Source organism: Sorex araneus, chromosome X, assembly GCF_027595985.1.
Source record: "Sorex araneus isolate mSorAra2 chromosome X, mSorAra2.pri, whole genome shotgun sequence".
Taxonomy (NCBI): Eukaryota; Metazoa; Chordata; class Mammalia; order Eulipotyphla; family Soricidae; genus Sorex; species Sorex araneus.
In genome coordinates, this window is record NC_073313.1 from 242718123 (window position 1) to 242734803 (window position 16681).

At 37.9% G+C, this 16681-nt stretch overlaps 1 protein-coding gene across 1 annotated transcript in view; it reads right to left on the reverse strand.

The window, feature by feature from the left end:
• The window catches only part of ACADL (acyl-CoA dehydrogenase long chain), a 46312-nt gene that overhangs the window by 21296 nt on the left and 8335 nt on the right, over nucleotides 1–16681 (reverse strand). The window contains exons 3-8 of the mRNA XM_055121842.1: nucleotides 14833–14970; nucleotides 13466–13630; nucleotides 7467–7533; nucleotides 3850–4014; nucleotides 2913–3014; nucleotides 140–253 (exon numbers count right to left, since the gene is read on the reverse strand). Coding sequence (XP_054977817.1) covers nucleotides 140–253; nucleotides 2913–3014; nucleotides 3850–4014; nucleotides 7467–7533; nucleotides 13466–13630; nucleotides 14833–14970 — 751 coding nt within the window. The remainder of the gene's footprint in view (nucleotides 1–139; nucleotides 254–2912; nucleotides 3015–3849; nucleotides 4015–7466; nucleotides 7534–13465; nucleotides 13631–14832; nucleotides 14971–16681) is intronic.

Here is a 16681-nt window from a genome sequence, read left to right on the forward strand (position 1 = left end):
GGCATTTCTAATCTTCCTCATGTCCATGGAGACCTTCATGACTCAAAAACTTACTTTTTCTTTACTTTACTAATTTTCTTTACTTTACTTTACTTTAACTAATTTTCTTTACTTTAACTAATATGTAATGGAAACTTACCTGTATATGTGAAACTGTTTTTCCAAAGGCTTTTCTTTGTTTAACATAATTTCTGGTTTCTTCAAACATGAACTCACATGCTGAAATTGCCAGCTCAGCAATCAATAATCGTTCCTGTAATCCAAACATTAGATTGCCAACATTATTTGAAACATGCTATTCCTATGATTTCAATGGCTACATTTCCTGTAGGATAACATTGGTTTGTCCTGTCTCCCTTGCCACAGGGAGCTTAGGTTTACTGTGTTACACCCATCACAGAGCTACTAAGGCACTCCCATTCCTCTGAGTTTATCTGTAACCTCTTCTCTGTGCTCTCTTCTCCAACCAGTTAATCACCATTGTCCCCTAAGCACTACTTGTGACTTGTAAAGTCAAAAATCTCTGATTTTCTCTTATGTCCTTTTGCATAGTTTACTTCAGAGCAGTGTTCTTTTTGTATAGACACAGGAAGACAGTTAATGCTATGCTTTTGTAACTTAGGAGGTAACTGACTCTGAATAATATTCACTCTGGGCATCCGTTTTCTCAACTAAAGCTCATATGCCCTTAGTTCTCAGCATCCCAAAAGCAGAGTCCTGACAAAAGACTGGATGGAACCAGGGCAAACTGTGAGCTACTCTGGCATTGAAATGGGCCAGACCATGCACCATAATACTTAACTATAAGAGCAAGGTCATGGACAAATTCTGTGATGATCCAAAAAGTAACAACTAGATTAGGACCCTGCTAGGGTTAGGAACGACTAACCTGGCCTGAGCACTGTAGTCTGAGATCTATAACATAAAGCCCCCAGGAGAGTAATCCTATAAGCTTAATGTATCTCTTCCTGTGTCCATACAAAATGACTAATATTATTAAGAAGTAGAATTAAGATGAATGTTTAAATGGTTATTGGACTAAGGAAAGGAGAAATGCACCCCCTGGATGGTATTTAGGCAGGTCTTCTTGCTAAATGAGAATCTGTCCTAGAAGAAGCTTCCCCTGAGGGAAGCACTTTACATCTGTTGATTGTATGACCACACCTATGTGTAATTGTTACCCCATCCCCTCATGATTTGAGATATAACTAAGGCTGTAAGAGGTACAGAGAAAGGAGGAGGTGAGAAGAGCAGGCAGGGGGGAGAAGAATGAAGGAGCAGGATCCAGGAGAGGGGAAGGAAAAAAGATTTGGGGGAGGAGAGTCAGAAGAGAATGGAGATGAGACTGGAATAAACTGCAATTGACCAGCCTGGGCTCGTTTCCTTCTCCATCCGCCTGTTGCCATGGGCCGCCCTGGGGTGGGGGAAGTGGCTCGAGACCATGAACAAATGCAGGCAGCGAGAGAGAGCTGCAGGTTTTGTGTATTTTTTAAAATCCACATCTGGAGTCTGTCTGTTGGCTGCAGATGCATGCCGAGGTGGTGAAATGTGTGGGGTCCCGTCCTGTCCCGCAGGGAGGACCCTTCGTGGGGCTAAGGAGGGGACATAACTGAATGAACAGACGCAGAGCCAGAAGGAGGAGGAGAGAGAGAGAGAGAGTTTATTCACAGCAGTTACAATACTTATACCTCTTGGTGGGAGGGGGCAGTACGCATGCTTGGACCCCCATAGGAACAATAGTAAAATGCAGATCAGGCATGGGCGTTGGGCAGATCAGGTATGGGCGTTGGCTAGTGAGAGGAATGGCGAACTGATAAGATCAGTAAGGTCAGCAGTGGTGACCTTGTTACAGGAATCCCAAGTAAGCCTCCACTTGACTAGAGGATAAGAGCCGGGCTTGTAAAATGGCTCCCTACAGAAATGGCACATGGCCACCAAACGTACTTGGCGCGTAAGAGAGAGACTGCCACTGCCCGCAGCCAATTACTTATTCATTTTTTGATTACATGATTTCCTCATCTTTGTAAATTTCCAAAAGATTAATTGGCTTCTTAAATTTTTTTGGCTCGTGGAGATTTGACAAAATATTTTGATAATATAGGTAGTATATTATCTGTCATATTATATTAATTGCTATAACTCCAAAGTGAGCCGCTTATTTTTACAAATGACAGTCTTCACAATATATGCACATATATTTATGCATATATATACACGTTATTTAATCTCCTCTTACTCATCTATAAAAAAATATTACAAAGTCATTCACTTTTAATTTTGGATCCCTGAAGATCACATACCCTAATATGTCTTTGAAAACCAACATCTTACCCTGTATATGTTAAGCCCAACATCTTACCCTGTATATGTGAGTTTCAAATCCTGTTTCCATAGCGGGGTTCCCAGCCTTGTCCCAGGGAGCCCTGCTGTGGTGATCCCTAGGCCTAGGCAGGTGCACTCTGCTGCCAAGAGAGGCTCGATGGTCATATGGTCACTGCTCTCCAGAGACCACGATGTGAGAAAATAGTCTGTATGGCTAAAGCATCCTGTCTGACCTTAGCGCCTTCTCCTATTGTTTCACAGGGGTCATCGTCAACCACAACAACCTGCCAAACAATTTGGTTGACATTTTCCTACAAAGAGCTTGGAATTCTTCACTTGTACTAAAAAGTTAAAAATCATTACCAGAAGGAATTACAGATCTGAAATCTCTGTTTTCATGACTCATAAACTACAACTGGATATCCCCGAGTTTGTGTGTGTACTCATCTAGCCTGGAAAACGAACTTTTCACACTTTCAAGTTATACTCGGATGGCTGGTGGTACGTTTTGTATGCCTGGATTAATTTGTTCTGTATTATTCATTTCCAACCCATTAGCTTGTCAAAAGAGGAAATCTAATATTTCTGACCTGTGGGAGTTCTTGCATGAGGTAATAGAAGCCTTTATTCTCTTCTCCAAGTAGTGCACTAGCGGGCAACCGAACATCTTCAAAGAACAATTCAGCAGTATCCTAAGAGATCATCAAACAATTAAGTGGAAAATTATCTCATTTAAACCTTCCAATACCCTAGCGAAGGCTTATTGTTTCCATTTAACAAAAAGCAAACAACCAACAAACTGAGAGTCTAGTTAATGAGTAATTATTAAGCGGTAAGCTAGAAACTCAGACACAGATCCATCTGACGTCAGAACTCCTCACTGCATTATACTAAAATTCTAGCTCCAATACTGTCAATGCTGTAAGTGCTAAAAACTGAGGCATTTTAACACATAATAAATAATCAAGTTTGTCATTTTTGTCAACAAAATATCACTAAACATTATCAAATCATAGAGCTGTTATATGTATTTTTATCGATTAACTTATCGGGGGCTTTTGTCATTCAGTTAATTTTTCCATTTCTAAAGTAAATATTCAAAATGCAGTGAGATTCACTTGCAATGCTGACTTCCAGAAAGAGACAAAGTCCTTGGGCTCAGAGCCCAAGGGTAAGGCATTTGCTTGCCCTGCACATGGCTGATCCTGTTTGATCAGCATCATCCCACATGGTCCTCTGAGCTCAGTGATCCCTGAGCACAGAGCCAGTAGGAAGTGATCCTTGAACTGATCCCAGCTGAGTGTGACCCCCAACAAAGAAACAATACACAAAAAAGATAGATACATGACAGAATACCTCCATTACTGTGTCTGAAAGCACACGGTTAGGAATTCGCCATGGAAAGCCCAATGGTGTTCTATGAAGTTCAGTTACAATACTTGAATAAACTCAACTATTTCTAAATCATAATTTAATATTCATAATAATTTCAACCTTACCTAAAATAATTTATATAGTATGACTCACCTGGGCTTTTAGTCCCATTTTATGGAGCTTTCGTCCCTTGATAAACCCTTTCATTCCATTTTCCACCAGAAAAAGGCTAATACCATGGGCAGGAGAGCGAGCTTCCCGACTTGTCACCGCCACCACAATCACAACGTCACTTAGCCAGCCGTTAGTGATGAATACCTGAAACATTCCAAATACTTTGTGATGCTCCACAATCACTCAAGTCCACATGCAAGTCCTTACGTGAAGAGAAGTACACTGAAGTGGGCTAAACCAGAAGGACCTGTCTTCCAGGGCTCTCTGTAAGCAGTTCATCACTCACACAGGGGACTACTGAAGAGTAGGGAGGACATGACGGGTGTTCTGAAAAGGAAGCCTTGCATACAGCAGACCTCGGTGCATCCCTTGAGCACTGCCGGGAGTTGTTCTTGAGTGCAGAGCTAGGAGTTACCCCTGAGCACCACTGGAAATGGCCCCCAAACAAAAACAAAACCAAAAAAGAAGCCTGTACAGTTTTCCCCCGTGTTCGTAATATAAACATGAGGGGAAAATAATATGAACAATATAAATATAAACAATAATAATTAACAAAGATGATATCCTTCTCAAAACAAATGATCTATATAACTGATAAACTATTTTAGAAAGAAACTGTAAGTGAGAAAAAGAAACCAGCTCTACGTGGCACTAGATTTCTACTCTCAGAATAATCTCATAGACATCATGACTTTCATAATGTATAGATACTTTCCAAATGGCCTAAATTAGGAAGATAATGATTAAGGGAGGATGACTAACAAAGTTAAAAGGAGACATTTGATTTTTCAGATGACATTTATTTAGAAAATCAATACAGTTTGAGAGTATATGCATAGGACTATTAATATCTATCTAAGCTAAATTTCTTTATTACACATGCATATGCCTCCAGGTTTCTGGATACCTCTACCTGGTGACTAACAGGCAAAATATGTTCTTTCCTACTCCTATTATTGCCCAATGATACTAATCCTGAATTTCAACATATCTTCTCTCTATCAACGAATATTGCCAACAAATCATTTTATCATCCTCCTTCATATTCAATATGGCTTCTAGTCCTTTCTAATTTCAGCATTTTCTGAGTATTCTTTTCTTTGAATTGCATTGCCATTACTTTATTTCAGGCATCTGTCATTTCTTAAATTCCTATAATCTCTCTACAGCTCTATTATCCATCAGAATGTCTGGCAGAACTTTGCAAGGTGCAGCCTGATCACATCACATGCACAGTTACAAATCTTTGAATAACTCCTAACAGGCTTCAAGATAAATTACTGAACTCTTCAGAGAGCATATAAAACATATCATTACCTTCATAGTCCCGCCATCTTTCTTCTCCTACTACTTTTCTTTCATTTGTAGTCCTCACATCAGTTCTGTGGAATTTCTTCCAGATTCCAAAATACCTATGATTCTTGAAATCTTGTTTTGTTTTCTTGGGAGGCCCCTCTCAGCAACACTAGGATGAATTCTGCTTATGCTAGACAAAGGGAAGATGTCACCTCTTCCAAAAAGTCTTCCTGAACTCCCAGGCTGGATTAAGTACTCCCACAGCACCCTGATTTACTAAAAACTCAGAATTTAATAAATGAATAGATGAAGTTTTTTTTTTTATGGTGCTAGGAATTGAGCCATCGTCCTCCACATGCAAGCCATGTATTCTACCACTGAGGGCCCCTTAGAATGCGATAAACTATATTCAAATAATCTGTTTTTGTCTATCTGCTTTTGAAACAGAAGTATATTGACATAACACTCACTGTCATCACCTACAATTTATGCCCTTAATATGATTATGGTCTAAAGTCCGCAGTGCCGACACATACAAATAATGTTAAATGACCCAGTGATATTACATTATCCACACGACAGTAAATGAATGTGGTGATGAAGACATGGTTGCGATTGTCAGTACAGTCAGAGACCCTCCGCAGCTCTCTCTTACTGAAGTCCTTAAAAGCAGGGACCATTTCCTTTTCTCATGATCTATTTTCAATTTTTAGAATACTATTTGGACTAGAAGAAGCCTTTGAGAATGTTTCCTGAGTAAATGAAAAATACATTCTGCAATTGTATTTCAACGTGTTGTGATCAAAATATTTTCTCAGAGATCAGGGGGAAAACTCAAAAGAGCCAGAGCATCTGCTTTGAATATGAGAACCCTGGGTTTGATTCCTGGCGCCATGTGGTTCCCCAAGCACCGCCTGGAATAGTTCCCTAGTATTGCCCCATGTGGCTGCCTCAGATTTTTTTTCATGACATGATTCCATTACATTACTCACTCGTTTAAAAACTGTCTAGATCTTCTAATTTGCTGCTTTTCCAAGATAATAATGACTACTTGTATAGATGCCTAAGTTAAATTACTTAAAGAGTGCCTTTTGTTTATTTCGAATTGCAGAGCATCCAGAAATTAGTACTGCATATTCTGATTCAGTATTGTTGGAGACATAGTGACTACAGATATGCATAAACAAGGGAGTGACAGGGAGGAGCAGTGCATAGGGAAAACACTGTTCTTTCGAATGCTTAGAAAAGAGTTTAATCAAAAAAATGAGGTTCTCCCACAGTTCCTCTTGGACAAAATTACAGAAAATGTTAATGGACTTCAAACCATTTCTGCAATGGCCTGACTCAACCTGATTATTTCCACTATGACTGGTCCACTTTACTAATAAGGTTTTCAGGAGTCAGAGAGATACAAAAGTGGCTAAGGCATTTTCCTTACACGAGATCTACCCAGCTTCAATACCTGACATTGCATATAGTGCATGGAGTACCACCAGGAGTGATCCTTCAGCACAGATCCAGGTGGAAGCCCAGAACACCACAAGATATGGTGCAAAACCCAAACAAACAAACAAACAAATAAATAAATAAATAGATAAATAAAGCGTCCATAAGAACTACAATTTTACTCTTTTGTACTTATCCAAAGAACATAAAAACTCTAATTTGAAAAGATACATAACTATGTTCATTGCAGTGTCATTTTTTCAGTTTTTAGGTCACACCCAATGATGTTCAGGGGTTACTCCTAGCTCCATGCCCAGGAATCACACCTGCTGGTGCTTGGGGGATCACATGGGATGCCACAGATCGAACCCAGGTTGGTAATGTGCAAGGCAAGCACTCTATCCTTTTTACTATCTCTCCAGCCCCAGAACTGCTTTTTATAAAGCCAAATTCTGGAAACAACCCATTGTCCAAAGGCAGGTGAGTGGATACAGACGTGGCCAATATACACATACAGTAAAATACTACTCTGTTAGAAGAAAATATGAAATCTTAATTTCTGCCACAACTTGACTATAACTGGAGAAGATTCACACTAAGTGAAATAAGTCTCCATAAAGAAACATCTCACACCTATGTTCAAGTGTTACCTATAGAGAATGTGAGGAAGGAAACAATGTATAAAGAAAACAAATCCTTTGACTCTACCCATAGAACTAAACTTATTACAACACTTAAGTAAACTTAATTCCTATATGATTTTGTAAATGAGACAGAATCAATAGTCTTTGAGATACTGTTACCCACAGTACGACTGAAGCAAAAAAAGCTTATGGAAGGTCCTCTTTACACACCTTGCTTCCATTGAGAATCCAGTCACTTCCATCTTTTTTGGCATTTGTTCTCACTCCTTGCAAATCACTGCAATTCAAAAAATTCACTTAATGGTAAAAATGAGATTATGCAAGTGTCATGCAAGCATGCATATAATGTCATCATTCAAACTTGTTATATACCCTTGTAAAAATGATCTAGAGCTAATCATAGGATTATTCACATAAATACACAAAAAACCATGTCTAATATATTCAAACCACTTGTAGCTGTATATGATGATATGATTACATATATTAACTAGATTTAATTGAGCATAACAATACCCAACTAGCATTCAGTTCCTCCAAGTTAGACTCACATAAGTCCTTCCTTCCTTCCTCCCTCCCTCCCTCCCTCCCTCCCTTCCCCTCTCTCTTTTGCTCTCTCTCTCTTTCTCTATTTCTCTCTCTCTCTATTTCTTTTAGGGGAGAGTGGGAAAGTAGTCCCCACTACCACAAATTACAGAGTGAGTCTCCCATATTTGAGGAAATTGTAGGGGTTAGCACATCCGGAGTAAAATGGATAATCCCTGCTCTGGGAAAACCTTTGTAATCATGGTATCTCCTCTGTCAGATAACTATTTTTTCAAAGCTTATATTATCTCTGAAATTCTATGCTGCCATCTCCTTGACTTTCTCTCTTTATTAACCTTGGTTTCTTCCCATTTTGATAAAAATTTTGGTTATTTTAAAGATTACATCTCAAATGAAAATTTCTCTAAGAAGATACCCCAAATATATATATATATATAAATATATAAATATATTTTAAAATATTACTTTTAAATTTTAAAAGAAATACTTTCCACGATCAGGGATATTTCTCAACAAGCTAGATCACATGCTTTATATCTGCATCCAAGGATCCCTGAAGTTAATCCCTTGTCCCACATGGTCCTTTGAGTACTACAAAGAGGACAGTCAAGAATGATCCTAAGTACTAAGCTTCTAAGTATGACAGATGTGGCCTGAAAACAAACAAAAAGAACGATATATGGTGCAAGGGATCCAACCTGGGTCAGCTGCATGCAAGGCAAGTGCCTTTCCAGCTTCACTGTCTCTTCACTTTGATTTCTGTTATTTTTTGTCACAAATTTTGTTGTAATTTGTTTCTGAATTCATAAGAAACCAATGTACTTAGAACATTTAGCAAGAATCTCAGCTATTAAAGACATGATCTCTCCCACTCGCTGTTTATCAAACTTAAGCCTTTTGAAAACATGCAGTATATTAAAATAATGTTTATATACACCTCAACAGCAAATACTGCTTCGCATAATACCAATAGTCAAACATTTGGTAAGTTATGTTATTAAAAATGCCAAATGTGAGGCTGGAGCAATGGTGCTGTGGGTAGAGCGCTTGCCTCACACACAACCAACCAAGGTTCGATCCCCAGCACTCCACATGGACCACAATGCACTGCCAGGAGTGATCCCTGAACACAGAACCGGGTGTAAGACCTGAGCAACACTGGGTGTGGCTCCAAAACAGGACAAAATGCCAAATGTGTAGAAAAGAGTTAGTGTGACGAGCCTTTATTTTGCTGTCCGTAGGAAGGCCTGACTAAAAGATTACATGTTGCTTGGCATTTGTGAATTTAGATTTCAGAAGGATTTTCATCATTCCCAGAACTGATGAGTGGCTCATTATGCTCAACTATTAGTACAAAAAATATGGCTTACTTCAACTCTCAGTTGGCCAAAGGCTTCCAGCTTCTGGGCACTGAGTGACAGAGGAGTTAGTGTGCAAATAGCATTTTGCACATAATATTGTTTAGTATAAAAATTAAGCGAGTCTTATGGGAACCTGTTGGAAGAGGACTCTTGAAAATGATTCCTGGTCTTCTGTGGATTTTAAGCCAAAAGGCTTTTCCTTTGCTTGATTTTGCTAATTTTGTTTTGTATCCTTTCACTATAACAAATTACAGCTCAATATGTTTAACATTGAATCCTGTGATTACTAGAAAAACCACCGAACCCGGAAGAAACTTAGGGAAACCTCATATTATGAAAAATGCCACCTACTTGAAAGAGAAATTGAAATACAAAAATAAGTAAATCAACTGTAGTTTGGTTTTCAGCGAAAGGCTAGATACTTATAGAAAGCATTTAAAAAAGATTAAAAGATAGGGAGCATTTTTAAAGCTGTATCACTGTATCGCTGTCATTCCGTTGTTCATCGATTTGCTTGAGTGAGCACCAATAACATCTCCATTGTGAGACTTGTTATTGTTTTTGGCATATCGAATATGCCACGGGTAGCTTGTCAGGCTCTGCCATGCGGGCGAGATACTCTCGGTAGCTTGCCAGGCTCTCTGAGAGAGGGGGATAAACAGAACCCAGGGTTGGCCCCGTGTAAGGCAAACGCCTACTCACTGTGCTTTTGCTTCAGCTCCCCCCCCCCGCCAAAAAAAAATTTTAGGGAACATTTTTAAAGCTATATCTACTGTATTCTAACATCATAAATTTCATCTTGTCAATATGAACTATCAGTTTCTAAATTCTATCATCATGGTTTATTGATATAATTCTTCTATCAAAGGTATAGGTGAGGGCTGGAGCAATCACACAGTGAGTAGGGCATTTGCCTTGCACGTGGCCAACCCGGGTTCGATTCCTAGCATTCCATATGGTCCCCCAAACACTGCCAAGAGTGATTCCTGAGTGCAGAGCTAGGAATAACCCCTGAGCATCAATGGTGTGACCCAAAAAGAAAAAATATATACATGAAAGGTAACAAAAATAATGACAGTTTAGTTTGTGAATAAAAATCCTTTGAATGTATGTATAAAATATTTAAAATGCTTTTAAAAACATACCACTTAGCATCACCAAGAATTTTGAGCTTCATAATTACCCTATTACAACTTTCTTTATTTCAATGATAGAGACATTAAAGCTCAGAGATTTTTCCCATAATTAAATAATTGGTATAAGAACACCCCAGACCCAATGCAATGATCAGTTTACTCTAGGAATCGATTAAAGTACTTTATTACTCATAGCAGATGTCAGGCAACTGAGGCCCATAGTTGTTACTGGCGTTAAAAATCAGATGGGCCAGACAAGTAATGTGATTCAGAGACAACCGCTGGACTAGAGCTGTTACCAACTGGATTCCACGGGATGTTGAAAGACTGCGTGGCTGCCCACCAAAGAGATGGTCAGACTTCTTCGTCAAAACCTTGAATGAATGGTTTGAGGCTCTTCCTGTTCCTGGTGCGAGCAGATATCATTGGGCTACACTAGCACTCGACAGGGACGGATGGAGACATTACTGGCACCCGCTCGAGCAAATCGAAGATCAACGAGATGACAAGTGACAAGTGATACAAGTGATTTCTCATAGCACAGGGATCACTGTTGTCTCTAAGTCTTGGGGGCTATTGTGATCGACAAATAAATCAATGTGAAAGCATTAAATATGTTCAGGTATCACAAATAAAATAAAACTCTACATAATAGAGTCCCCTATATATGTGGAAGGGGAGAGTGAAGATCCAGTAAAACCTTAGTTTCTTTTCAGCAAACTCAGCCTTCCTCTGTTAAAACCAGAGAATGCAGAGGCAGAGCTCAAGCCCTCTCTGGAATGACAAGAAATAAAGCATGTCCCACTTCTTTACTTTTCCTCCTGCATCCTTTATCTTTATTTTTCCCTTCTATTTCTCTATGAAGTCCTCACTATCCAACTACGCTCCATTTTCTGTGGCTTTTCTCTATTCTTGCATCCTCTTGCCCACCCACAGCCACTATGCTTGTCTTTCAAAATAATGATTTATTATCCTTTCATTAGTCTTTCCTATCCTCTCCTTCAAAAAACTGCCCATTTTCTCCATTCCCAATTTGTTTCCTTCTTACTTACAGGAACCTGACCATAACAAGAACAAAAACATTGGAATCAACTAAAGTCAAACAAGCCTTTATCTCATGCTTAGATTAGGATACATCAAGAACTGTCATGTTTCTTTTATGCTTCTGGGAGAGTTCTCATATACAATGTGCTGAAACAAGAACATACTAATAACAGAGCTAATAGAAGCAATCAGAATATTGGGCAATTAACCAGTTATTATCTTAGAAGGAAAAGGAAAAATGGAGATAAAATCTCTAATCTCTTTAGGTCACACTCTCCTTTCAAACAGGTTAAAAAAATGTTTTGTCTTGCAAAATTAACAGTGTTGGTTTCTATTTGTAAATTAATATTTGAGAAAGGTAAATAGAACTTAACATATGGCCATATGATAGTGTTGAATACTAAGGCATTTAAAAATAAACAGCAATGAGCCAGAGCAATAGAACTGAGTGAAGGTGTTTGACTTACAGGCAGGCAGATGACCTGGGTTTGATCCCAGAGTCATATATGGTCCCCCAAGCCCTGCAGGTTGTGGTCCCTGGGCACAGAGCAAGAAATAAGGCCTGAACACAGTTATGTGTAGCCCCACAAAACAACCAAACCAAACAAAATAGACAGCAATAAAAACAAGAAAATTAAAAACATTAGGACCTAATCTTTCCAGAAATAAGTCCTGTATTTTCAGTTACTGCTTCTGTCATATCTTTAGGTTCTTCTTTGCACTGTTTCCCCTTAGCCAAAATGTCACTGCTCTGAAACATAAATCATTTCCTTTCCCCTGCTAGTCTGCCAAACTACTGTATCCTAACTTCCTTTTATCACACAACTATGGAACAAAAGACTAGTCTGTATGTTCTGATGCCTGTTCCATCAATATCCATCTTACTCCCTTCCAAAGTAATTGCTGCCCTTCCTCTCTAGTGAAACCACAGTACAAAAATTGTGGATCGCCACGACCTCCTCTCAATTCTCAACATCTTTGACAAAAACTAACTTCTTACTCCTATTGCCTTTGCAACTCACTTTGCCCTCCTGACAAAAGGACTTCTCCATATTTTCCTCCAATTCAATCCTTCTGTCTCTGTTGATACATTTTTCACATGGTTCCAAAGGAAACATAACACCAAAGGATTTCCCCTGTCTGCTTTCATCCTTCCAACTTTATCCCTGGGGGATCAAGCTTGACGTGTGGAGGCTCTTCCTCCATTCATAAATAACTGGTTTCTTCTTATTGTAAGTCAAACACAATCTAAATATAGCTGCTATTTAATAAGCCTCCCCTAGCACTCAAATATAAGTTTGATCCCACACCCGCCTAAAAATGGAACGTTAAAGTCGAGCACAGCACCTTACTTTCTATGGGTTCTTATCATTTACAATTATGAATATATTTGTTTATTCTCAACAAGCACAGTGACCATGATTGTCTTATTCACCACTGCAGGAAACACAGAAACCACCTATTACTAACTGCCAAACGGCTGAATAAACCACCTTATCATGCCCATTGCTTCCATTCTTGCTTAATTATAAATGACTTTTAAAATGTCATCTGGGGCTAGAGCAATAGCACGGTGGATAGGGCATTTGCCTTGCACGCGGCTGACCCGGGTTCGATTCCCAGCATCCCATATGGTCCCCTGAGCATCACCAGGGGTAATTCCTGAGTGCAGAGCCAGGAGTAATCCCTGTGCATCGCCGGGTGTGACCCCCAAAAAAGCAAAATAAATAAATTAATTAATTAATTAAATAAAAATAAAAATTCATCTGTTTGGGAATTTCAAATTCATATTTTTAACAGCCTGCTAGACATTTCCATGTGTGTGTCATAACACATACAAAATGCAACATGTTCCAAGCTCAAATAATATCCTACAATTTTATTTAATTTGCAGAACATTAGTATTTAGAGCATGATATATATCATAATCTACTTTATTGTAATTTGTATATGATAAAGCCTTATTTTCCTATATTATTTTAGAGTAACCTGAATAACAACCTGTGTTTATTGTTGTATTCATCCTACCACATCGTTCAGAGTTTTGTATAAACCATGTATAAGAAAGGATTATTAGAACATTGCATCTAAGAATTGCAAACTGAAAAAGTTTTTAACTTACCTTCCAGCTCCAGGCTCTGTCATTGCTATGGCACCAATACATTTCCCGGCAGTCATTTCAGGGATGAAGCGCTTAATTTGTTCTTCCGATCCATAGTTTGCAATATAGGGCATGACAATATCTGAGTGAAGACTGAAACCTGGGCCTGTACAATTCGAATATGCTCTTAGAAAGTAAAAAGAAGAAAAAAATTAAACACTAAGTACTTTGTATCTTTAGTTTCTTTGTTTCTTAATTAAAAAAAAACATACTTAAAAAAGGTCTTATCACATTATATGGTAATAGACTATGTCCCCCAAACCTATGAAGTTCTTCATATTGCTTTTTCTCATTTTTACAAATAGTTTAATTTTGACTCTAATATAGTAAAAGTGTTCTAAACAGCTGACGTACACTCATTTAATGAATTTTAAAATAAGACATTATATATATTGATACCTACAATACACCTACCTCACCAACTTCTACGTTACCCTAATACAGCACTATTTTCACTTCGGCAAATTATCTTTGCTGTAAGAATATATTCTAATGTAGTTAGTAGCGATCATGGTATTAATTTTGTACTTAACTAATACTTAATTACTACTTAACTGATTTCTTTTATTATGTTATACTAAAAAAATCCTCTTTTCTATGCAGTTACCATAATCATAACTTTAAACAGCTACAAAATATTAGAAATTACTTAGACCCTATTATTTGCTTATTCTTTTCCTCCTGCTGAACACTTTGTTTTCAAATATAAGGAATTATGGTTTAACATAAAAATAATTTCTATATAGAGCTAACACTTTCTCTTATAAAATGATTCCATATAAGTTACTCAAAGTGGCTTCACAGACAAAAAATAAAATATTTTTATATGTATCAAATTTTTAATTTCCAAAGTATTTATAATTCTAACTTATCATACCACCAAGATTATCTGGGTATTTCTGCAACTTTTTTCTTTTGACTAACTTCTACTCATATTGACTCCTGCAAGTTAATTTGATTTACATTTGGTTGATAACAATGATAAACTTCTTTAATTTAAAATATTGATTTTCACTTTTTATAAGTTGTTGGTTAAAATCCTGGGCCATTTATCAACTTAAATCAGTATTTTGTAATATACATTGAACATTTAGCATATTAATGAAAATATTCCACTCAACAGCAGTTCGCTTTGAAATATATTTGGATAGTGGAAAGTGACCAGAGATGATTTTATTAGAAATGTAGCTCTCTCATTACTGTTCAATAGCTCCTGCTTCAATGTTCTGATCTTAGAAAATGATTAGAAAATATTTTTACAATCGTCTCAGAGAGGCAAGCTGTGTACTTACAAAACAAGGTTTAATTTCCAATGTATCTGTACTTACTGTTCCTCCCAAACAACAGCTGCCGAGTACAGGTCCCCGCCGATACCACCATACTTCTCTGCGATATTGACACCCAGCAGTCCTTGCTTGCCAGCTTTTTCCCAAAGCTCCCTACTCACTTCGCCAGCCTTCTCCCACCTGCAAATAACAAACATTGTAAAATCAGAAAACTGTGTTTGTATTGGTAAATGGCCACAACTATAATTTTCCAAATGACTTTTGTGCAGGAATGCCCCCTTAATATAATTGCCGATCTTGGACATAACCTTCTTGTTTCATGTCATTCTTCTATTAGTTATTCTTGTCATTTTGTTCTTTCTTCTTTATGCTAATTTCTTTTTTTTTTTTTTGGCTTTTTGGGTCACACCTGGAGATGCGCAGAGATTACTCCTGGCTTTGCACTCAGGAATTATTCCTGACGGTGCTCAGGGGACTATATGGGATGCTGGGAATCGAACCCGGGTCGGCTGAGTGCAAGGCAAACACCCTACCCGCTGTGCTATCGCTCCTGCCCCATTTATGCTAATTTCTTACCCTCTGAGTTTTTCCAAGACCTAAAATATATAGAAATTGCCACCCAAATGTGTAATTTCTTTTACTCTACAGTGTTGTTAGGGACTGACTTTAGTTGTATCATATAGTCAGGAAAATTTGCACAGCCTGTCCTACAAAGGCATTTGCCCACTGAATATTTCCTTTAAGTACTGACTTCAGTGTCACAAATGTATATAAAAGCTGCCAGCCTCATTATAGAAGTTTTTTTTCCTGAAATTTGAGAGAATAGGAGAGCAAGAAACACCTTTGCAACACAAGGTGTTATTCAGTCAAATAAACTTCTGCAAAACAATTAGATAGCAGAGAGTAAGATTATATCTGCCTTTCTTCGAAACTGTACTCATTTTGAGGTGCCTGGGGTTTAATCCAGATTTCATGGATGCAAGGAATGTGCTTGCCCACTGGGTCATTCCCCCAGTCCCTGCTTTACTGGTTTAAAAAGGAGAATAGAATGATAAAGAGATTGGAGACAAGAATCTGAGAAAAAAAATTAAGTGGTAATTAGAGATGGTTCATAACCTTTGTGGTGTTTGAAGATATGGAATAAAGACAAACTCAGATACCTCAAGAAATATTATTTATGTATTTAAGACTTTTTTTTGATTCTTCCTCGCAGAGGGATCACTTGAGGAACTAGGACGCTCCTACCTATTACACTCTACCTGGGGTTCGGGTCTGGCAGTCCAATGCTCAGGTCAGGCAATGGGAGGCTATTGCAGCCTGATGGTATAAGGGGACTCATCCCGTACTATCAGGAGACATGTGGTGCTAACCACTGAGCTCTCTTCCTGGCCCCACCTCAGAACATTTTAAGAGAAAAAGATGTGTGCTTTTGATGTAGTTTTGCCTAAATAAAGTCACTTTGAGAAATATTCTATCAATCCAAAATTTGTCAACTTCTATCATTTTGACTTCAAAACCTCAATGTTCTTTGAAATAAAATTCACAATCAGTAAAAGAAATAAATTCAAATAAAAGTAATTCCTCTTCAGTAAAGTATACTACATTTCTATTGTCTCAAAAAAAAAAACCCAGCTGTTTTTAAATAAAAATAGTCATGGCATCAGGCCTTAGCTAATTTTGATCATTTTTTCCCCTTAAGATACTATCAATAAAACTTAAGAGGAATTCTTTTAACATTAAAAAACTCTAAAGTAAATAAATTTATTCAAAACCTTCTAATTGCATTAAAGTATTGGTGATAATACAGTGAATACGGCACTTGCCTTGAGCAGGGCTGGCCCTGTTAGATCCCTGCATCCTAATCTGGTTCTCCAAGGAGCCCCACCAAGAG